This window comes from Lichenostomus cassidix, chromosome 6 (genome assembly GCF_008360975.1).
Source record: "Lichenostomus cassidix isolate B80296 chromosome 6, HeHo_3.0, whole genome shotgun sequence".
In the NCBI taxonomy this organism is placed as follows: domain Eukaryota; kingdom Metazoa; phylum Chordata; class Aves; order Passeriformes; family Meliphagidae; genus Lichenostomus; species Lichenostomus cassidix.
Window position 1 is genome coordinate 22,038,649 of NC_139487.1, and position 23,315 is coordinate 22,061,963.

At 39.8% G+C, this 23,315-nt stretch overlaps 1 protein-coding gene across 4 annotated transcripts in view; it reads left to right on the plus strand.

The window, feature by feature from the left end:
- Positions 1-20,700, plus strand: part of LRMDA (leucine rich melanocyte differentiation associated) — a 661,880-nt gene extending 641,180 nt beyond the window's left edge. For all 4 annotated transcript variants that reach the window (XM_085063983.1, XM_085063980.1, XM_085063982.1 and 1 more), the window contains one exon: positions 18,535-20,700. In XM_085063983.1, the coding sequence (XP_084920109.1) occupies positions 18,535-18,614 (80 nt within the window). In that variant the 3' untranslated portion in view covers positions 18,615-20,700. The remainder of the gene's footprint in view (positions 1-18,534) is intronic.
- Positions 20,701-23,315: the final 2,615 nt, after the last annotated feature.

A 23,315-nucleotide genomic window follows, 5' to 3' on the forward strand; every position in this document is an offset into this window, starting at 1 on the left:
AGGCTTTTCTACTTGAAAATTTTGCAATATTTTCAACTCACTTGGTACCCACATATTTTCATTGGTGAAGTTCCTGGTATGTCTCCTATCATAGTAAAAATATAATTTACTCCAAACAAATTATATTTAAATTATTTTGAAGGTATGACTAAAGCTAATAAAACCAAAACAAAATCAAAAGTTGAAGCTGAGATTTCATCTTTTCTTGTGCAGTGGGGCAGATGCAGACCAGAGCAACTCAGGCTATGTGTACAGTATAAAGCTATCCAGATTTGGATAAATGGACTTCTATCCCTGTACATATGGCTTTAAAACTGGCTTATTTCCCAACATTCTTTTTGACTCAACTTTCAGATTCAAAGGAATCCAGATATCTGACCAAAACTCATTTAATTTTCTCCTGCCTATTAAAAGTAAGTATTTGTGCAAAATGAAACCACAAATCAGCTCAGGTTTGCTTGTGAGATTGATGAACCATAATGAATCTTTCCATGAACTCAGTCTAAATTTCAAGCATATAATAAAACACAAAAGCATATCCAAAAGTTGCTTTGAGTATATCCCTGTATATCTCGTAATTTCTTTTTTTTTTTTTTGGTCGCTTATTTTGGGGCATTTACAAGCCAGCCAACTGACAGAAATGCCACTTAGCAATCCCACCTGCAGATTGTCTATAAAAGTACTGATATACAAATTGCAGAGACGTGCACCAAATGGCAGATTTTTGGTGGTAAGGTAATGGCAAATCAGCATTTAATCCTTTGGAGATGCTGGAGGGTGTAGGCCAAAATCTCTTGCTGCTCCACAGCTCAGGTTTTCCAGATACATTGCTGCCTCCTGTGTGCTCCTTGGATTTGATGAAAGCCTGCTGCTTCCCCCGTGCCTTAGCAGAGAATGTCCTGCCTGTGGTGAGATCCCAGCTTGCTGTGCTGGGAAGAGGTTGGGTGGTGCAGGCAGGTTGGGCATGGCAAGAGCCTTATGTTGGGAGGATTACACCGAGCAGGATGCTCACCCCAGGGTTCTTTTCACCCAGGTTGATATTTAACAGTAAGCTGATAACTGATTTTAGAAGCAAATTTTCTCCTTCTTCCTTCTTTTCAAGTTTATGCATAAATCCACATTTCAGATGGCAGCACATTGACTGTAGCTGTTAATTAGAGATGATTACATGCTAACTGGTGTATTAGACCAATGTGAAGATTTCTGTGTTTGTTACAGGGTGCTATTGTTTATATTCTTGTTTGCAAAAGGAAACCTGTTGGATTTGTCTTATGAGATCTTCATTTCTGGAATCTAGATTACTACCATTAGGCTCAATGACTCTATTGCTGTACCACTGTGCCTTTACCTAGCACAGGGACACTACTTTGTAATTTATAGGTAGTGAGAGGAAAGGAACCAGGATGCATTTCATTGATCTTTCCGTGTTGTAAATGTAAAATTCATGTGCATTTTTGCTTGCTTTATGGCTGTTCTCTTTCCTTTTTCTTATTTAATATGCACTTCATACTGTGCCAAGGGGGTCAGTAGGGCAAATCAAGGAGCCAGATGGCTTGCCTCTGCCCTAAGGAAACATACCAATATTTAGCTGGCCATTTTCCCAAATAAAGGCAAGACTGGAATCCACAATAAATGGGAGAGTTGGTTAAAACTGCATCCTTTTCTTAGATTCACAGCTACAACATCCTTGAGGCATGAGGTTTTTATACTTCACTGCCACTTTCTAGCTTTCTCCAAGTAACTGCATCTGAGAAGATATTAGAGGGGGGTACAGCTCATTTTATTTATGGCCTTTGCACAGTAACAAGTTTCAGTTATTATAATCTGACTGAAATAAGAAACCATAATCCATGGATGAAAAGACAGTGGACAAACTCAGTTAAATCCCTAGTACCCTGAGGACGTATATTTTGTCCATTTCTGGTTTTTTATGTTCCCTTTTTTTCTGCTGTTATTCCCAACTTTAACTTTTGAAAAGCCAAGCAGTTTAAGTGGCCGGGCCTGGGGAGCTTATTTGTATGCAGCACAAATTTCAGGATCTGTTCCCAAGCCTGTGCAGAGTGAAAAATGGCCTGCATTTTCTTGATAGCCCATGTGGTTGTAAAGAATAAATGGCTAATGAATTACAGATGAACATTGACGCAAATTAATCTTCCTGATGTCCCTGGGTTATATGGCAGCCATTTAAAAGTTTAATCAATACACTAAAGTTGAAAACATGCAGGCACTGCAGTTGTTTGGATGTAATAAACATCAGAGGAAAACGGGAGGCTTGTACCCAGTCCATGTATCATAATGACAGGTATTTATGTTTAATGGACTAAATATTTTTTATTGGAAGAGAGCAAATGTCAGCTTAACTTTGTAAGCCCCGCATTCAACTTTCCTTTGAGGTTGGTGAGAGACGGCTGACATGTCATTGAAAATGAAATGTAAAAAAACCAATTGAGACAAAGCGAGGATAAGGAGCTGTTTTGCCGACGAGATGTTGCTTTAATGCTCTGCAACTATTCATTAAATAAAATGTAAACTCTACCATTTCAAACGTTGCAGTAAAATGGTTTACTAGGGCAGACTTTTAATGGTTATTAGGGAAAACAAGAGCCAACTGCTGCCAAATATTCTTTTCTGGGAAACATTTTATTTGAAAAGTCTTTTCCTGAGTTACAGTTTCAGAAGATTTATAATTATGGAACAGTCATCTCCCCCTCCCCCTTTATTTTTTTGAGACAAAGAAAAACAGAAAAATAACTTTCAGTATAACCATTTGATGGTCTTTCTTTTCCCCTTTGAACAGAGTAATAGCTTTATATAAACTTCCCAGAGACTTGGATATTAATTGCACTTGAATTCAATAAATTTGAGAGCCATGTGTGTGCAGAACATAACCATCATTGCTATAAATGGAGAAGGAGGCTATGCAAGACTGCCACATTCACCAGGCCTGCACAAGTGCGTGGCTGTGGGAAAGGCCATATGAAGCTATTTTCTTTAGGTCAAGAAAAACTTTGCTGTCATATAATTTGGTCTTATGAGAAGACAGACTTCTTCCATGTTAAACAAAAAGTCTAATAAATGAGAGAAAAATGGAAGAACATCTTGTACCAGCTTTCTGTAATCTGCTTTAGTACCCCATTTGTTGGCTGATCTTACCTGAATGGACCCTTGATGATTTAAAGTGGTCTCATAAAGCTTCTGGTGACATGTGCTGTGGAACCACATCAGAAAGGGAGGATGGTCGAAAGCCTGTGGGTCACTGTTTGCTTTCTTGGTGATTGGCTGAACTGGTTCTCTTGACTTCATCATCTGTCTAAAATATTTCATACATTTAAATAATTGCTCTTAACAGTGCAGTGAGTCATCTGGTGAAAGTTTGATGACTGACCTCCTATTTAGAGATCTCCAAGCTTTAGCAAAGGCTGTTTAAGGCAGACAAGTGCACTGGGGGAGTGACAGAAATCTCATATTACTTCACAGGCACCCAACATATATAACTTCTGTTGAGTAGGCAGACCATTTTATTTTGTTATTTTAACAATTTTATCTCAACAAATTTTTATGTTGCGTCAGGTTCTACTCAGTTAAGGTGGCTACTCATATTGAATTGTGAATGAAGCTGTATTTGCCTCAATAATGTTGCAGATTGATAGGGTCATGTTTTCAAGATATCATACACTGCTTCCTGATAACAAAATAATTGTTGAAGAAGCTTCTGAAAATGTTGGTTATCTACTCCCTGGATGATGAGCTATTTCCATTTTTGAGCAAGCCCAAACATAAATAAGTGTTTACACCACGAAGAGTAAAAGAATGAAGTGTGTACATTGGCCCGACAGTCTGTGAAGGCTGAATAACTGTGGCACAGACTTAAATCACACAAAAATGGCCTTTTTTTCTCCCCCTCTTCTGCTGACCCTGTCACATGTCCCAAATACTGTAGCTTCTTAGTCTCAGGGGCTTTGTATGGCCTAAACTGATGATGTTCCCAACACACTACTTTGTCCTGATCCCAGATCCTATATCCACTAGGCAGTGTGTCACTTTGTCCATGGTATGGCTAGAATTGGCCTGGAATGCAGAGCAAGGAAGCTGAGCCACGACTTTCTAGTTTTTGGCCATTAGAAGTGCTCTGTTGAGTAGTCCTGAGCTGTCTTCAATGTGACTGGGGAAGGGGAAGGCTGGAACCTTGCTGACTTAATAAAACATCAAAGACTAAGAAGCAGCAGTGCAGTGTCCTGCTGAATTAAGTTACAGTTTGGTTCAGTTTAAAAAATTGTATTTTGTTTCACAAAACTCAAAGGCAGTTTCCCAAAACTGCTCAAGAGCAGTAAGCTTTAGTGGCAGGTGAAGTAAAACAGCAGGTATCTACAGCAAAACATTAACAAGATTGCACCAGAGAGAGGTGGTGCTAGTAGAAAATTGGAGGTAAAGAGTGGGTGACATTGGATTGATTCTCTCTGTCAGATGAAAAACTCTCTTTTCAATAACTATTCACAACAAAATATTAAGTTCTCTGTAAAATGGTACACTGGGGAGTGCAAACCAGCACTATCCAATGTACTACTCCAACAGCAGAAAATTTAATAAGTTATTTTCTTGATCAAGTCATTATACCATTTGACTAAATTAGTCAGAGTCAGATTTTTACAAGAAGCTTGAACTTCAGACAAAGAAATCTTTTTGCTGGGGTATCTGATTATTTAAACTCTGTAGAGAGGCTGCTGCTATTACAGGCTTAATGGATAAAATAGACATAAAAAAATTTAAAATCTGCTGTAACATATTTCTTTTAAAGCAAAAAAATGTGATAAGTCCAAGACTTCACATTTAAAGTGAGCTTCAATTTCATTGAGAGGAAATATCTAAGGGTGTATGAAAAAATATTGTCAATTGACAGAATTATTAGTGATTAAATGTGGCTTTTTGAGAGCACTTTTCTTTCACTTCAAAGCTATATATGTACCTAAGTACAGCAGCCTCACACAACTGTCTTGAAGATTTACCAGTCCACAAACACAAATCTGCCTGCTCACCCCTTGCCTTAATAAGTGACACTGAAAAAATTTAATGGTGTTTTATCTGTCTATCACAAAAAAATTACTTCTGACTACTGGCTGGGTTATGTTTTCCAAGGCTGATACTTACCAAGCATTTATTGGTGTTTCAGTTTTTCCTACATAATACCAATGCAACAAAGATGCACAGTATGTCTGTCGTATAGTCAGAATATTTAAATAGTGTTACAAAACTAATAATCTAAAATTAGTTTAATCTAAGTGAGAAAGAAGATAGGAAACCATGATTTGGCAAAGCACCTTTTTCTTCACCATGTTCCTTTTAAATTCCTCAGAAATACAAATGTGATGTTAAAGGGTGAAAGCAGTTTGAGAATAATGCCAGTCACAGCCTTCTTAAACTGGGAGCCACAGTCCTGACAGCTATTAAAAAAATAAAGTAACTTTTGGATTTGATTTTGTATAATGAGCATATGACAAAAAGGTTTACTTCTATGTTATCCTGCAGGTGTAACTGCTGACTGTCAATTTATCCTGTATTTTATTTTGATGATGAGAGAACACTGGGGAGAATAAAAAATTCTCTTCATCAAAAACCTTAACAGGAAAGAAAAAATTCTCAAGACAATTTCATGTATTGGTGGTTATTTGTGATGGTTGAAAGAATTATCTGAAAACAAAGAAGTCTTTCGCAATGAATCTGAACACAAAAGCTTTAATAACATTTACATCTGTGTATCATCCATGTCTCCAAATGCAAGTCATGAATAACACATAAACTAGAGTATATAGGGAACAGAAGTGCTAGCACATCATTTAAAATCCAACACACCCCATCGTCAGTGGAATCAAATACACAGCAGGAAGGGTTCCAGTTGATAGACACACAATGAAGTCATTGAAAATGAAAACATATTAATTATGTTCCTAAAGGTTAAGATAGGAATGGCTGAATTCTCTAATCCTGGAATAATATTAGTGCTCCAAATCTATGCAGGAAAGTCTGTAATGTTTCAAAAATTGTGGAAAATTTTAGTCACACTTATTAGTATCTCACCCCTGACTGGCTCTACAGCATGGGGGTAGCAGGGGGAAGAGCAGGAAGTGCAAGACAAAGACAAAACCAGGGAGAATTATCTACAAAAAAAGATGTTCTTGATCCAAACAAGCCACTTGCACTACATGAGCTAATTGTAAGAATAGACCATTTCTAAACTGCAGCTGTTATGTGCTTAAGCAAACCCTGCTGGGAGAACTGCTTTGTAGAACACCTCTCCTAACACAGACACACGGAGCGTCCTTTAACAGAGGAATTCAAAGTGCAGTGGAAAGGGAAATCTTTTCTGCCTCCAAATCTTCCTGAGCTTGTTACAGGATGTGAGCCTAGCTTGTCACTCTGACATAGGCTTCCCTTCAGTGTTTTCTATTTTCATTATCTTTTTGCCTATGTTAAATCACAACAGCCTAGGGTGAAGAGTGTGTGTGTGTATGTTGGGGAATGAGTAAGGGGGGTGAGCAGGAACGCTCAGGTTGTGAGATAGAAAATGATAGGTGTCAAAAAAAACCCCACAGAATACCTAGCTTGGTCACAGTCATTTTCTTTGTATAATATTTTTTGGTTGTCACTATGGGTTGGTAAGATCACTCATTTAATAGTTAATTTTAGATGTATTCTTTCTCTACTCTTTTCTCTGACCCCCACCCCCAAATTATTATCCAGTCATCACTGACACCAGATTATTGCACCTGGGTTCCCAACTATATTAACTCCATTGTGCTGGTGTGCTGAGCACCCCTGATCCTTAACATCCTTATGGTAAAACCCAACAGCAAGGGGTTAATTTTCTGTTTTCAATGTACTTTAAAACTCTCAGCTCTCGGGAACGATGTTTCCATGAGGATTGAATGTAATTACAAAATAATATAGGCACTCTGTCTTATTTTCAGTGAGTGATACTTAAGTCCTTGCTGGTTTTGCTGCATGTGTTTATATTGGGGCTCTTCCTTCAGTGTACTTCAGGCAAGGTATTTGCAAATTTGAGCCTTTGGGCTTTAAATGTTGTGCTGCTTTTTCTGTTCCTTATTCACTACAGATTAGGTATAATTGATGACCTGCATTTACAGACATGGGTGGTATACAGATGTAAATGTTATTATAGCTTTTATATTTTATGTTCTTTCTGAAAGATCATTTTGTCTTTGAATAATACTCCTGTTCAGATTTTGGGGGGTTTATCTCTAAAAGAGAATATGAAATGGATATTGCACATCGTATATTTCTTAAAAGTAATTTGGAATTTTAGGGTATGGGATTGGTGGTGACTGATACACTGCCTGGATGAGATATATCCCTTTGAAAATAACAGCGCCAGTACATGCCTGCATCTGTCTAACCTCATAATTCACTTTCACATTGGGTTATGGATGTCTGCATTCAGTGAGTCTATCTTCCCTTTAGGTATTATTTCAGCCCTTTGAGATAATAAGGAAAGTTTAATTGCGTTGTTAATTGATTTTTTGCACAACATTATTACCTTGATTGATTGCAGAGTTGATGAAAATGTTAGACACAGGCAGTGTAAAGTATCAGCCCAGTAAGGAGTGGGAGCCTTGTGGAGAATAGATAACCTTGATGTTAAGAGCTATATCCTTCAGATATGTCTTCCCTTGACATATTGATGGCCCTTGAAAAGGGAAAAGCTGATTGTATGCAGAATGCAATCATTAAACCCACTTCAGCTGGCTGTTGATTAATTTGTTTTTTCCTGAAGGATCTAGTTAAAGAGAAGGCCTCACTAGTATCAACAGCAGCCATTTTCCAGGCTTCAGATTATACTTAACCCTCTCCTAGAAGAAAGAAAAATGATACTGTCTTGGTTTAGACAGGCAGATTGTCTGCAAACATTCAGTCCAACTGCAATTTGGGGATTATAACACTCACTTTACCCCGTTAACTACTGCTTCCTCTGTGACCTCTCCTCCCCCTGCCTTCAGTATTCAGCTTTACCACAGCTAGCAGAAAGTCACGTTTGATGTTTTCTGAGTAAGGGCAGTGTCTGTTCTCAGCAGAGATGCCAACAGGGATGTCAAGCTTGTTTTGCCCAAAGACTGAAATACTTCAGTAGCATATAGCTGCTTCCCAGGAGCCTCTCTGAAAGGACCACAGGGTTCACTGCACACACGTAAGTGCTTAAGCTTTCCTTATCCCTGAAAAGATCTTTCTTGTATAATTTTTTGTTATTACCTTTGAGATCTTTGAGGTCTTCTGTAGGGCAGCTTGGGCTGTTCAGCGCTGCCCCAGGCTTAACAGCAGTACTCATGTGCCCTGTTGTTGAATACATTTAACCAAACAGTGGCTGTGTGCGACCGGCTTTCCTGCTGGGAATTCATGTGATGGCCTAATCCCACACTACCTGCTACCTTCAGAGGACTTTCTGCTTTAAGAGCACCCACTCCAAGAGCAAAGGTGAAGAGTATCTCCTAAATGGCCTTCCTGTGGCAGAAGGGGCTTCCTTGGCTGAAAAACATTATCAGGATCGAGGGACAGCTTCTGTCTTAAGCCTTTCTTTTTCTTTGTACCAGCAAATGACTCAACACATCCAAAGTATTTATGCAGCTTTAACCAAGCAATTTAAAGCCTCTGAACGAGGTGGAGTTTTTACCCTTCCATTAACCATTTAAAGGATATTTGGCAAAGTAACAGGTTATTGCTTCCTCTTGAGCTTGGAAGTCTCAAAGACAGTCGCTCTTAATTTGTGCTTCTGAGTGATAACAGTGATCAGTGTTGCTTGATTGTTTGGCCACATGTGTTTTATTAGGTCCACTGTGCACATTTTGCCAGCGAGCTCCTTTTCATATGGGGACATGTTAACTTGCGACATAGTCGAGTCTGACAAATTTGAACCAGCCAAATAAAGTGAGTAATATTTCAAGCTGTCAAAGCAGGTGAATACTGATTAACTGACACACTCCAAAAGCTCTAACCAATATCCCTGCTCTGGTGGAAAATGTTTACTAAGCATAATACTTGTTAGAAAGTCTTTGGTGCTTTAACTAAACTTTAATTACTCTGACCCTAATGGAGGTGTTTTAATGTGTCTCTCTCAAGCTGTTTCGTAGTCCCCAGTTTTTTTATCTTCAGCAAATGCTTCCACAGAGATCAAAAGTGCACCTGTAAACTATGTTCTACAGGCCACTGTGATTTAACCTTCAGCCCCCCTCCCATTAGCATATTTTTAAAAGGAGGCTGAGGAAGGGGGAAAGAGTTGAGGATAGGAAACAATGACAATATTTTGGCTTTCAGTACTGGAGGCAGGTTGGGAACTAGACTATGGCCAGTAACTATTTAGCAATAGCAGATGGTGCTATATTTCTTATAGCATAGAACAAAATTCTACTAAGAGGCAAGCCCAGACTTAGTCCAGAGAACTACATATTTTCTGAATACTTTGAGTGTCTGGATTCAGATGCACTTCTGATTTCACTTGATGCTAAATAATAATAGTGCCAGAAGAGAGCAAGGAGCTCACCAGTTGTTGTGGGGTCCGGATGTGTCTTACAAAGTGCCAGATGCCTTCAACTTCTGCTGGAAATCAAGGGAATCCAGGGCCTTGTAGTATCTGCTTCTCAAAAGACACTTGTTTCTCTGTTAGGAAAAGTCATAGCAATGCTATCATTACCTATTAGTTAAATGGGGTTTTTTTCTGTTTCTGAGGAAGGGCTTGTGGAAAGGAACATGTAATGGCAGACAAAGAAGGTTCCCTTAACTGTATCATAATGTGACAGCAGTGCTATTTAATTGTGCTCTTTAATTTTATTTGAGAGACTTTCTTTCCCAGCTTTAAAAATAAAAAGCAACTTGTCTTTATTTCAGATGACTCTCTTGAGAAATTTCAAACCAGTTGAGCCAGACTGAATTTTCTATGGCTTTTTTTTCCCTAATGTGAACTCCTGCAGCAGGAACACATTTGAGATCCAAAAGCAAGTTTTACTCATGAGATGAGCCAAATTTATGTCTAAACTCTCTAGAAGGGCCCTGCTGCTCAAATTTTTTTCACATAAGAATTTGTAATTTTATTGGAATGCTTGCAGACTTTCCGAACAATTATTCCAAAAGTTTGCTTTCTGTCCCATAAATCATGGTACATTTGTTTAATTCTATCACAGTTACTAAAAGAACTTACTTCCCTCTTTTTTTTTTTCTCGCATTTTACTGCTAATGCAATCTGTGCATGGTTAAGGTTTGTGAAGTATGATTTAATTATAGTCACTTTTTGTTTCCTTAATGACCTTGTCATTCTTTATGATTTAGTTCCATTGCTGAGTACTGAAAGTTTTATTATTAGAATGTAGCCAAAGTATAGAGCAGCCAGCAGAAAGGCCATTTTTGCATATGTTAGCCAAATTAACTGAAAATCTCCTAAACTGTATGGTGAGTGTACACCGAACAGCTGAACTTTCGTAAATGCTTGGGAAGGGATTTTACAACCTCCTTTTCCTCCGTCACTCTGAATATGTAAAAAGTGTCTCTCCCATCTCTTCAGTGGTCGCACCGTTGCATTAAGTGAAGCAATAGAAAGGTGTTTCATGGCAGCGCTGGCATTTACACTGTGAATCTGAGATTACCAAGTGCCCCTCCGCTGCGGTGGGAGCCCACAGTGAACAGCCGCTCGGCTGCCCCCGGCCAGCTTCTGGAGGCTTTTGTTGTGATCAGAGGCTGTGTAAACAGAGCCTTTGGCGGTGCCAGCGCTCCGAGCCGCTCGGGGCTCGCTGGAGCGGTGCTGCGGCTCGGCTCGGCTCGGCTCGGCTCGGCTCGGCTCGGCTCGGCTCGGCTCGGCTCGGCTCGGCTCTAGTGGCTCGGCTCGGCTCGGCTCGGCTCGGCTCGGCTCTAGTGGCTCGACTCGGCTCGGCTCTAGTGGCTCGACTCGGCTCGGCTCTAGTGGCTCGGCTCGGCTCGGCTCGGCTCGGCTCGGCTCTAGTGGCTCGACTCGGCTCGGCTCTAGTGGCTCGGCTCGGCTCGGCTCGGCTCGGCTCGGCTCGGCTCGGCTCGGCTCGGCTCTAGTGGCTCGGCTCGGCTCGGCTCGGCTCGGCTCGGCTCTAGTGGCTCGGCTCGGCTCGGCTCGGCTCGGCTCGGCTCTAGTGGCTCGGCTCGGCTCTAGTGGCTCGGCTCGGCTCGGCGCGCTCGCACAAAGGGCTGCTGCCCTCTAGCGGCCCGGGCCGGGGCTGCCGGCGGCACCCCAATAAAGCGCTGTGACACGGGGGGCGCATGAAGGGCGTTTCACTGGTAGAACCTCACCTGCGCTGAATAGTTACAGGCTTTTCTTCTGGCTTTTGCACTACTACTTTTATTTAGAGTGTAGGTGAGAGAATGAGATATATGGAGAACTTCATACTTCCTCTCCTCCATCTCCTTCAAGGGCATTCAATATACTGAAACGGAAGCATCAGTTGACCCCTAAAATCTGGCACGCTGATGCTTTCTGTGCACTTGGGTTTCTTTGATTACAGTATCTAGTTAACTACACAATTTATGTGCCTGAGTAATTGAAGAAAATCTGCTTTAATTTTTCATCGTATTTCACAATAAGTATTTAATCATGAAGTCAGTATTAATCCTCTCCATGACATTAACAGTGCAAAACTGGTAAAGATGCACTGAAGAGACAAAAGCATTTGGTTGGGGTGTTTTGTTTATTTGTTTGTGTATTTTTGTTGTGTGCTTTTTGTTTCATTTTCACTAGAAAGAGACATTCTAACCCCCCCAACATATTTCTCTGATGATAGTTACAATAAGCTTCGAAAGATTCCAAAGAAATCCCAAGTGTAGAACCTTAAATTGTAACAATGATACCTAGAGGAGCATGGAACTGGTTAATGATTTAAAGTATTATGCCCTAAATGCTCCTACTTTAGCCAGCAGTGGAGAATCCATAGACAGCACATGCCCAGATCAAAGCTGATCATGTCAATGTCATTCAAGGAGGGAAAGATACCCTCCTTTCCCCCTGCTCTCCCCCCTACCCTTTTTTTAAACAAAGTATGACATCTGAGGAACAGTGTGTTGATTGTTCCACTGCCAGGATACGCATAATGGAAACATTAGCTCCAAGATAACTTTTAATCTGTCAGCCTAATGGCTCCTTAATGTGTAGAGGGCTTTAAATGTATGTCAGCCAGGGCTGTATAAAGTAATATAGTTTGTGGCCTGAATGGATCTAGATGACTCCGCACCATGACACAATATGGTTTATTATTAAGTATCAGCTCATCAGCTTATTCCCACGGACTTGGACAAGCTTCTCAATTTTCCAGTAACAGATTATGTGAGAAAAAGCTTGCAGTGCTTTTTTTTTTCTTTTTTTTTTTACTCTTTCTTCCCCCCCCCCCACCTCCAAATTACAAGTTTCTTCCCTAGTTGCACTGGGAGCCCTGAAGTGTATTTACAGCAGGCTGCACTTTATCACACATCAGCTTGACTGCTAGTTTACACTGAACATTTATGCAGCTTCCTTGGCCCAGGATGCAAACTTCACATCTTTGTATTCCTATCACCTTCATTGCAAATTTTTCCAACATCCCCTCCCTGTTGACTGCTTTCCTCCCCCCTCCCCTACTCTCACTTCCCTACATACTCCCCCCTTTTTCCCCCATTCCCACAAACAGACCAGTGAGACTTGACATGTCACAGCACTTGTCTGTGCAGGATATTTGCAATCATTCAGTGTGTTAGTTTGCCTTCTGTGATTCCTCTCAGCTCTAGCTTAGGTGTGTAATTCTAACACCATTGCTGTAGACTGGATGCAGATTTGATTTTTTGCCTTTCAGGAATTTCTTTCACTCTGAATGACCATTTTGTGCCCCTTGCTGTAGGGTGTCCAGATGAAAAGTTTTCATTTTTCAGCATCCCTGTGCAGGGAACCAAGCAAAGAGGTAATTCATCTGCTATGAATGGGGAAGTTGCCTTCCTTGAATGTGGTTACCCTGAGAGGGAGGGGGCAGTCAGGGTCAGCACTTTGCTACTGAAGGTATGTCTTCTTTCTTCAGGAAACTGCAGCAGACCACAATCCCTAACTCATGGGGACCTCTCTGGGAGTGTTTGGGGACCACTCTGTGAGTACTGTGGCCAGGGTGAAGGAATTCTGCGTTAGCCACAGTTACCTCTGTCCTCAGCCTTTTCAAATACAACCTCGCCCCTTTATGCACAGCTACTTTTGGAGGAATTATGCATTGTTTTTGCTTACATTTAGTGTTTCCGTCCTCTTAAAAATAAATTAACTAGCTTATAACACATGGAAAGTTTGTATTTATGCATTTGTTTGTTATGTGAGCACTTATGAGTATTTTATGATAATATTTTAGGGAATTTATCTGGGTTTTGTTTTTTTGCTGTGATATTTCAGGTCTTTATAAGATTCTTTCCTAGAGCCTTTAGCTGTGGCACAACCAACGGCATTCATAGCTCTTGTATTCTCGTCTTTCTGTTGCTGCTTCTGCTCTGATTTAAGGAGCCCAGGTGCTGTGTCTTGACTCCAGCCTGGGGCAATCTGGAAACCATGGCTGCAAACAGATTAAATGGTAGTAGCCAGAGAACCCATCCCATTAACAAGGACAGCTGCAACTCTTCTGCTCTTTTCCTGCATCACATTGCAGTTTTTGAGCTCAGTCTTCCCCATGCTGGCAATGAGGGAGGAGTGCAAGTCTGAGTGGATCTCTCTGGGTTACTCACTTGGCTGCTTTGAGGAGTACTTGGTGACCCAGATGATCTTTCACACCTTTTCTTGTCTTCCAAGTGGTTTCTCAGACTCCTGTGTCAGAGAATTCATCGGCTGGATCATATTCAATAGAAACAATAATTCTCTTTCACCAAAAGGAACTGAAAATAAGAAGTTGTCAACTAGACAACTAGTTAAAATTTGGATTTCCAGGGAGATAAAGTGAAAAATTACTAAACTCCTGTACAAAAAGATTTGGTTTTGTTGGTGTTTTTTTTGTTTTTTGTTTTCTTGGGTTTTTTTACGCAGCTTTACATATCCCTTAGATGAAAAGATTTTTAAGAATTTTAAATTAATTTGACTCGTGGAGGTGTTTTGCCTAAATCAGTAGCATTGCAGACCTTAAATTGTTCATAGATAGGTATTTTTTCTCCTCTAAATGTTGTCGGTAGGGAATCACTTTCCTTTATAGGAAGTTTATATTAATATTTAAGGGAATTTCACAACTTCTGTTCATTAATTGTAGAATATGCCCAAGTGCCTATGAAAAAAATGATAATGGTATTGATATTTCATCCTGAAGTGTCTCAAAACAATTTGCAGATTGGTAGTATAACCTCACTGAAATGCACCCAGCTTCTTGGTGGAACATGGCAGCTGTTTAATAGCCCATAGCAAAACTATGCAACAGCAGGTTGTGCAAAAAGAGATGAATATGGATCAAATACAAATTGGCAGTGGAGGATTTAGGTGCTGTACTCTAATTAAAGTTAGGTGAAGTGGATTTCCACTAGAAAATTGTGTCTGTGTGTGAAGTGCTACACTTTATCTGACCACAGCTCCTAGTACAAGGACCTGTGGCTAGTCCATGTGCAAGGCAGGCAGAAGGCTGTTTACTGAAAAGTAATCCCTGATGGATACTGCAGACCAGTGTTTGACAAACAAATTTAATTGGGAATCCTTTGCTGCTTTCACTTGCAGAGGGGCTTATTAAAAACATTTGATGTTAAAATGGGTGCCTGGTGGGGATGTTGGGCAGATGTGGCAATAGTTTCTGATGGGGGTGGCAAAATTTTTGGCTTGACTACTTAGTTTTAGTAATTACTTTTTAAAGAAAACTGAATGCTACTGGAGGAAGCTGTGCTGCTGGAAGCTGCCCAAGTTGTGATGACTGAGAGGTGGGTTTTTTTAAATGTGAAGTATTAATGTACTAGGAAAAAGAGGTAGGAAAAAGGAGCTAACATGACTTGAACTTTTTCGCGTGCTTTAGTATGCATGTATTTATTTATTTATTAGGATAATTGGGTTTTCCCTCAGCTATGGAAAGGCTGGTGTTGCTGACATTACAATGTGTTTGTGAAGAAAGACTGATACCACAACACATGCAAGCAACTGCAAGGTCATTTCTTACCCAGCATAATTAGAACATCCATTCTAAAGGGTGAAAACATTTAAAAGATAAAGAGTGAATTTTAAAATGATTCTTCCCAATGCATTTTTTTCATAATTATAGTTTTAACAGCTTGTGGTGATGGTAGAATCAGCTACTTAAGAAAAATTAGAAGCCTCATTCAGGGAAGATGATTCCTCAAGAGACCTTGTGCTGTCATTTCTCAAGAACCTCGAGCAGAAACCTCATTCTCGATGCTGTGTATTGTTTTGATGTATAGGGGGTATACGTAGCTTATTATGGCCAATGCTGGATATTTAATTAAAAAACACCAGAACAGCCACAGATGTATTGTTTTCCCCTTATTTCTTCCCTTGTCTGTGTGCAAAAGAACAAGTGTAGTCCTGCCCCTGCAAGGAAATAGATAGGCAGAAAAAAAGCAATAGTTTTCCTAAATTCACATGTGACGTATCTTAGCATCAAAATTCTCATTGTGGCACTCAAACCTTTTGCAGTTCTCTGAGCTTCCCATAGTTGCCATAGGGAGGTGGGACATAAAGAGAAAAACAAAGCAAAACAAATATCCGAGCCAGTCACCGCATTTAATTTATGAGCAAGATTTATTGTTTTACAAATAACCTTCATGATAAACAAGGTCTCATGGCAACATTTTCAACTGTGCTTTTATCAAGGCTCTCTGAGCAGCGTGTGTAATATGCCTGGCAATCGAATCACAGCTGTGTGCCTGGGTAGGGAATCTCTGCGGAGACAACACTTCCTTAATTTAAACAATTGTAGGCTGCAGGATTTCAAAAATTTCAGCTGACTTTAACTGTCACTAGCCCAAGCACCTTTATCCCCAGGCGAGCAGCAGCAGCTGGATTTCATTTCCTGCTGCCAGACTGTCCGACATCTTTGCTGAACATCCTGGGAACAGAGCGTCTTTACTTTAAGGATTTTATTCAAGGTGACAGCTCCTCACACTTTAGCGTTCAGATCACCTCAAGTAGCTGAGATATCAGTGAAAATGAGAGCACTTCTCCAGCAAACTCCAAATTTAGATTGACTGAGGTTATCCTTAGGCCTCTAGACCCAGCCTCCACGACAGCACAGGCCTGCCAGTAACTTTAAAACTACAGTGGAGTTTGTAATGATGTCTGGGGAGAAATATTCTGCTAGAGCAGTGGAGGATACTATAAGTGATAGGAAATGATGTCAGATTTAGTTAGGACTGGAGACAGTGTTAGAATATACTTGGCATAATATGGCACCGGTATCTCTGTCAGCATCTCTGTTTTCTGTCACCGCACACAATCCCAGGCCTGTCTGTAGCCCTGACAGTGTCTTTTCAGATCAGGTTATTGCCAACTTGGAGACTGGCTCAGTGCAGCACCATACAGCCCCCTTTGTTTGAAGTCTGCCCTTTTGTCATTAATGCACTTGATGTCTATTTAAATCTGACGGTGAATACAGTATCTGTTTTCCTGTCAAGAGATCATTGACAATATTAATACCTCATGTCCTTGCCTCATTTTCTAAGCACTGACACCTAGCTATAGTCTCCAGCATTCATCAAACAGCACTCTCTCACCAGCATCTCTATAAACAGTCTTGCTTCCAGTCCTTAAGAAATGCAGCAGACCTCAAACAAGACTTTTATCAATGCCAGGGAAAAAGGAGTCCAAAGAATGTCGTTAATAAACTGCTCATATCCTTTGCATTTAGAGCTCTAAATGGCTTTGTTACCAACCTAAAGCCTGCTGCAGCCTGACTTGGGATATCTGTTTAGGGAAAGAAAAACTTGCTCTTCCTTAGTCTCTTGTTTAGGAATGCTAATGTCATCCTTTGCATGTGGAATCTGCTCCACTCACAAAATTATTGAAAAAAGCTCTATGGAGGAGGGGAAAGGCAGGCACTGCACAGTGTAGTCCCCATTTGTGTTATCCTGAAGAGGAACGTTTTTCACAACAAGTGACAGGCCTATCAATTTCCCCCCCACAACCCTCGTAGGAACGTGTTACCACCACGATGTCTTAGAGAGAAAAAAGAGCATGGGTTAACATTAATCTTGCATAACCCATGCCTTCCAAAGCTTTAGTAGCTTATCTGACAGACGTTATACCGGAAAAAAATGGATGCAGAACATAAAAGCTTGCATAGTTAATTCATATTGCAGGTGGGCACAGTAATGGCTGTGTGAGCTCTGGAAATCTAAAACAAGAATGAATTGAGGATCTGCTCCTCCCCCTTCTTTACCCTTTATGTAAGGCAGTGTTTGTCTCCTTTGGGCTAGGTTATGTTTGCCCTTATGGAGGTGAGCTGGATACTGCAGTGACTGCTCTGTTAAGACACTCCCAGGGCAGAGGAGACCCTTCCACCTTTTTTCTGTTCATGGGAGATGACTTTAATTTGACTATACATGTCTGAGGGCTCAAAGAACAACTCTGCTAGTAAAATTTAGCATCTTTGAGGATGTTCACAGGTGGGATGTGACTGTGAACTTACGCTTTCACATACCACTTAGTACCACCAGAGGGGATGCTTTTGAAAAAGGTAGTGAGATTTGCAGGTATATGTGTCTCACCCACTGCAGTTAAGGCTTCCTCAGGCATCTTTCTGCCTGTACTCACTGTGAATAACGTGCCTGGCCTCCCAAAACTGGTATTATGGCTAAGTTTTGAAAGCATCCTGCATGTGCCAATATTTAGCGTAATTAAATTTTATCTTGCTCATGGGATGTTGTGATGCTGTTTGGAGAGATACTTTGGAAATGTTTTTATTAAATATTTATTTCTATGTGTAAAAATTCTGGAGTCTGGGGAGGCTAACTGTTCTAGCCCATGTTTGTTGATGGCTTCCCACATAGAATTCAGCCACTCACTTCAGTTCTCTGTCACTGAAAACACGGACGATTTAGGTGCTTGCAGTATGACTTTGGGAAAGTTTGAGAGGTTTTTCCAGGACCCATATTAAACTGTAATTATTTTCTGTTGGTTAGGTTTTCTTTTTCTTTTTGGTTTCATTCATCAGGAAAATCTTTTAAACATGTAGAAGGGAGATAGCAGAGAGCACAAAATACAACTTCAACCCAGACTTCCTGGTTTTTTACTAGCAGGAGAGGGGTGCTATAATTTAAAATGCAACGTATGATGTTTCAGTGTTATGTAGTTCTGTTTTCGAAGGCACTTGTGGGTGTTTTTTAACAGGATAGGTCATGTAGGTATTTGAACACGGTTTTCCAGTAGGTTCAAAACTGCTGATTGAAATGGCAATACTGAATATTTTAAATGCACAAACTTTCTTTTACAGGACAAGAGAAAACTCTTCCCTTTCCTCCTTCAAATTTCCCAGGTTATGTGCTTTATTGCATATTATTCTACTTCAGTCCTAACTGTAATTCCTTTCCTTTTTATTGTAGGCATTTTGGGGAAATGTCGCTACATTTACTATGGAAAACATTCCGAGGGCAACAGATTCATCCGAGATGACCAGCTATAAACGCAGTGCTGTTTTGAGCCTCTTCAGTCCCTCCACATAAGAAGCACAAATCACATCTAAATTTTAAGCATGTAACTAAAGTCCTCTAGTGCCTTCTGCTGACTTTGCCAAGCCTGTCAAGATCATCCTTCTATCTTAGTCTGAGTAGTCACATAGAGATTGACATGATTGCCTTTAAGCAGGTCCCATCCACCAGTGTGACAGACAGCTGCAGCCGAGCACCCGGCCTGACAGGAGGAGCACCGTGATGGATTGCCTGGTCCGAGTGCTCTCGCAGGAGAGCAGGGTCACACCTGGGGCTGGGCTGAGCCTGCTCCATCCCTGGCGCCTCGCAAAAGCACCGCGTTTATCTCTGCCTGGCCTGTTGAGCCAAAGTGCCTGGTGATACCGAAGTGTTTATAAAAGAGAGAGGCTGTGATTTCACATGAAAAAGCCTTTATCTGTTCTTATTTTTTTCCCTGTGAATTAAGTGCTTGTGTTTCTATCATCTCGTACATGCTTACACAAATCCTTTCACAGTTTGGTAGTACACCCACCCACCCCCAAATAAGACTGGATGGATTATTTTTTCTTTCAGCAGGGAAGAATATATATCCTGAAAACATTTTGGCCATGCAAAACACTGTCAATTTGTGTAGATGTTTATCTGCAAAGGAAAAGGATTTAAGCAATTTCCCAGACAAACAAAATTTTCTCATCCTTGAATTGCATCTCATCATTTACTGACTCCTACCTTCAGAAATGTGAACTTTCTTAATTCTGTAGAATAATGGCATAGCTTAACTGTTTATACTTGGAAGAAGTCCTCATTAGTGATATTGACAGTGTGTATTATTCCTGGTTTATTGCAAGAGATACTTTTAACTTGTAGGGATCACATTTAGAATGAAATGCTTAAATCTGGGGCAAAAAAGTGCTTAAAAGGAGTGATATAAATCTGCCGCCAGATGGGTATGATTATTCAGAGGGGAGAAAAGTCAACAAAAGTAACTGGTGGAATTAACATAATTAGCAGCTGTAGTAATATGTTAGAGAGACGAGTTCTGAATAATCCCTTTTGATATCTATGTAGGAAAGGCTATTGTCAAATTTTCAGTCAAAAAATAAAAAGACGTGGCAAATTTAATGCTTTTCTGATAAAGAGCTTGGATACACTTAGAATCATGAACTTGCTCCTGTGAAAAAGAAATCCCATACTTCATGCATGTATTGTGTTAAATTCTGTTGGATAGAATGGGATTGGCCAAGGAATATGCAAAAATTCTGACCTCTGGACTGTTTCAAACCCATTCATATTGATCCCAGTTGAGAGCTATCACTGCCTATGTGTTCTTGGTTTGTTTGAAATTACTTGGTGGTCTTTATTCACTTTCCTGGCTGAAAAAAAAATACCAGTTTCTTCAAAACCATCTACCTTGGGGTCTCTTATCAGCTGGCATTGCAGGTGGAAGTGAACTGGACATGGAAGGCAGTTGTGAAAGCAGATTTGACTGATGAAATAGAGCAAGGCGCTGCTAGAGTGCCACAGGAAAGCTTGCTGCTGCTAAGCTTTTTAGGCCTTAGTAAACAGAAGCCTTTGCTCACTCAGAAAATATACAATAAATCTTTAACAGATACTTAAAATCAGTGATGAACATAGAACGATCTAGTTCACTCCACTTGTTCAAATTGAGCTCTGAGCTGTTTGCTTTGTAAATTGGTGTCTGGAAAGCACACTTGTAATGCCTCTTCTGATGTCATACATGACTACAAATGAAATGCCAATTCAAATTAGAATTCCTAGGAGATACTGGGGAGATGAAAACTACATGCCTCTTTCTTTAATCAAAAATATAATTAGAAATATTTAGGGCACTTGTCATCTGTTTTGGTTACCAAAATATCAGCAATCTTAGTTTGTTCCTATCATGTTTTCTGTTTTGAAGCTTCCATACATTTTGGCCATGGCAATGTTACAGTCAGCAGGGTTCAGAACAGGGGTGTTTAGAATAACCTAATGTCACTTTCAGTCTGTTTGCATATATGTTCTTGTCTTTATAAAAGGCTTTAACCCTGCCTCAAACAATAAACAGCACTTGCAAACTGACCGCATGATTTTTCCATCTTTATTTTGCTTGTTTACTTTTCCTAATGTCAAAACCATTTGTATCATTTTCAGGAGTGTTTTCTTCCTGGCAAAGCTTTGGAGGCAAAAATATTTTTGGAACAAAATTTGAACAAAGTCTTTTCCACTTTGGTTTTTGTTTTCACTTGGGGGATTATATACCTATAGTTAAATATGGAAAAGCCCTAATTAAAATCTGCTTGAAAGGAATTCACGCTAAATATCTCTGATTCTGGAAAATCCAAAGGACAATCTGTGAATCATTATTTTACATTACTAACATGTATTAGGATATTATTTAAAAGCACACATGGATATGAATTACTGTTTATGCAAACATCCCTCTTCTTTTTAAATATGCAGAGCATTTTATTTTCAGATGTGTTCTGGTGAAATTCTGGTTTAAGAGATGGCAAAGTTTTCACTCCTGGGGTTGCTATCTATACTTGGCTCTTTCCTAAGTGGGAACTGTGCCTGAATTTCTTAAATGAACTATCATTTAGGATGAAAGTTACAGTAATCTAGGAAGAGATTCCACTCTCTCTCCTTTGCTCCCCCTTCTCCATATGTGGCAATTCTTTGCCTCTCAAGATTAACTAGGCTATTAAAAATAAAATATTTGCCTACAAAGTTAAAAATATTTTCAAATATGTATGTTTCAAAGGAACCACTGCATTCTTAGTTCTTTGTATTGTAACAAGAAAAAATTTGGCTGACCATATTTCTTGACAATTAAAAATATTAGACATCTGAGATATGCTTAAATAATCTTCAAATACTATGAATTTAAAAAAAAAAAAGTCCAAGCTTCAGTCTTCGGCTCAGTCTTGAGATGACCTTTTCCTTTTGTCAGACATCATATGCCTCCACTAATGAAGACAAGGAGGCAAATGTTTTTACTAGGAGATGCTTATAGAAGCTATGCTTACTAAATTTGTAACTTTATGTATTGAAAATGTTAATCCCTAACCTTAAAATTAAAAATAAGGGAAAGATCCAAACTAGGAATTCACTTCAATGTTACAAAGATAAATGACCTTCAGTGAAAATCCTGCTGTTATGGATACACAAACCTAACTTTAGAGCACATTGGCTCTAATTGAATCTGTTGCATGCATAAATGATTTATGGGATTGCTGAAAGTATGTCAGCACTGAAGCCACTTTTTTCTCCTTTGTTAGGGCTGAGTGTCACAGTAGTTACTCTAGTATTTGCCTTGCTCAAACTGTGAGTCTCTTTGGAGTCAGTGTGTTAGCCATGAGAATTAGAGTGACTAAGTTTTGGAAGGCTGATAGGCAGCCCTTAATACATTAGTTCTTTGAGCAGAGCATAACTTGACTGCAGAGTGTTCATTTCTCACATCTTCTTCACAGATGAAAAATCACTGTATGCTGGTGTACCATTGCTCCCATTTAAGTCAGAAGAAAGAAACAGACCTGTCTGTGCTTTTGAAAATGCTTTCTGTAAATTACGGGGTTCATTTGTTGCCAGTGGATGTATTAATATTTTTTATTCCTGCCAACAGTATGAGTATGTTGGGAAATGTTTGCCCCCAGCAGAACTTTGCTGGATGCAGCCTTTGTGGTGAGGTTCTGAATCAGCCCATTTTATACTGACTCACACTTAGTCTTACCACATATTTCTTCTTAATGTGGTGTGATAGTTGGCACATGAATCTCTGCTTGCCCAGTTTGGGAAAGTTTATTGTCTTTATTCTGTAGATCTGTCTGCCTTTTTGCTTTGTTAAATGGTTGGCATATGTGAAAGGAAGAGATGAAATTCAGCTTTCCAGAGGTGTAACCATATAGCCAAGACTGAGTCTGTACGTTTGACATGGATTTCTAAGTATCCATTTGCAGGTTCAGTCTGCAGAATCTGACCGTAAATCAGGTGATATGAAGTCAGGGGTCTTGCATGGCTTGCAAGCTGTTGTCCTCTGTTCCTAAAGATCTCGAGCTGTGTCCTTGTCTGCTCCAATTGCCATCTCTTTGCACTGCAAGCGATGGCACAAAATAGGTAAGTGCTCCCCTTTTCTTTTAAAGTGAAATTTCTGCTTCACTGCTCATAGTGTAACAATTGAAATGCACAGTTTGCTTTTTTTCAGTGGTTTTATATGTACACCTGGTAACTCTTACATCTCACTGGCTAGTCTTTTTCTGCTATTTAGTTAAAATCTGCTTTCCCCAGTCTTTTCTACTCCTAGTAATGGGAATAAAACAAAACAAACAACGTATGATTGTGAGAAAACAAACATTTAAAAATCTTATTATGGGACCATGCCTATGCTAACCACCCTGTGGGACAGATGAGCATTGTTATACACAAACACATCTAAATGATTGACAGACCAAGATCCTGATTTGGAGCCTTGCCTTTAGCCTTAGTGTGAACAATTTATAGAGCCTTTGGTTTCCTTATGCCACTCTCGCAGCATTAGCTGGTTAGAGAAAGTTGTCTTGCCTAAAATGAGTTAATGCTCATTTTAATTCCAATATTATCCAAATACCTTACCAAGACCTTGGATTATGTGAGAGCTAGGCCTGAGAAAAATGGCTTCTTCCCGTGATTTATAACCTGCTCTTAAGAAGTCTTAAGAG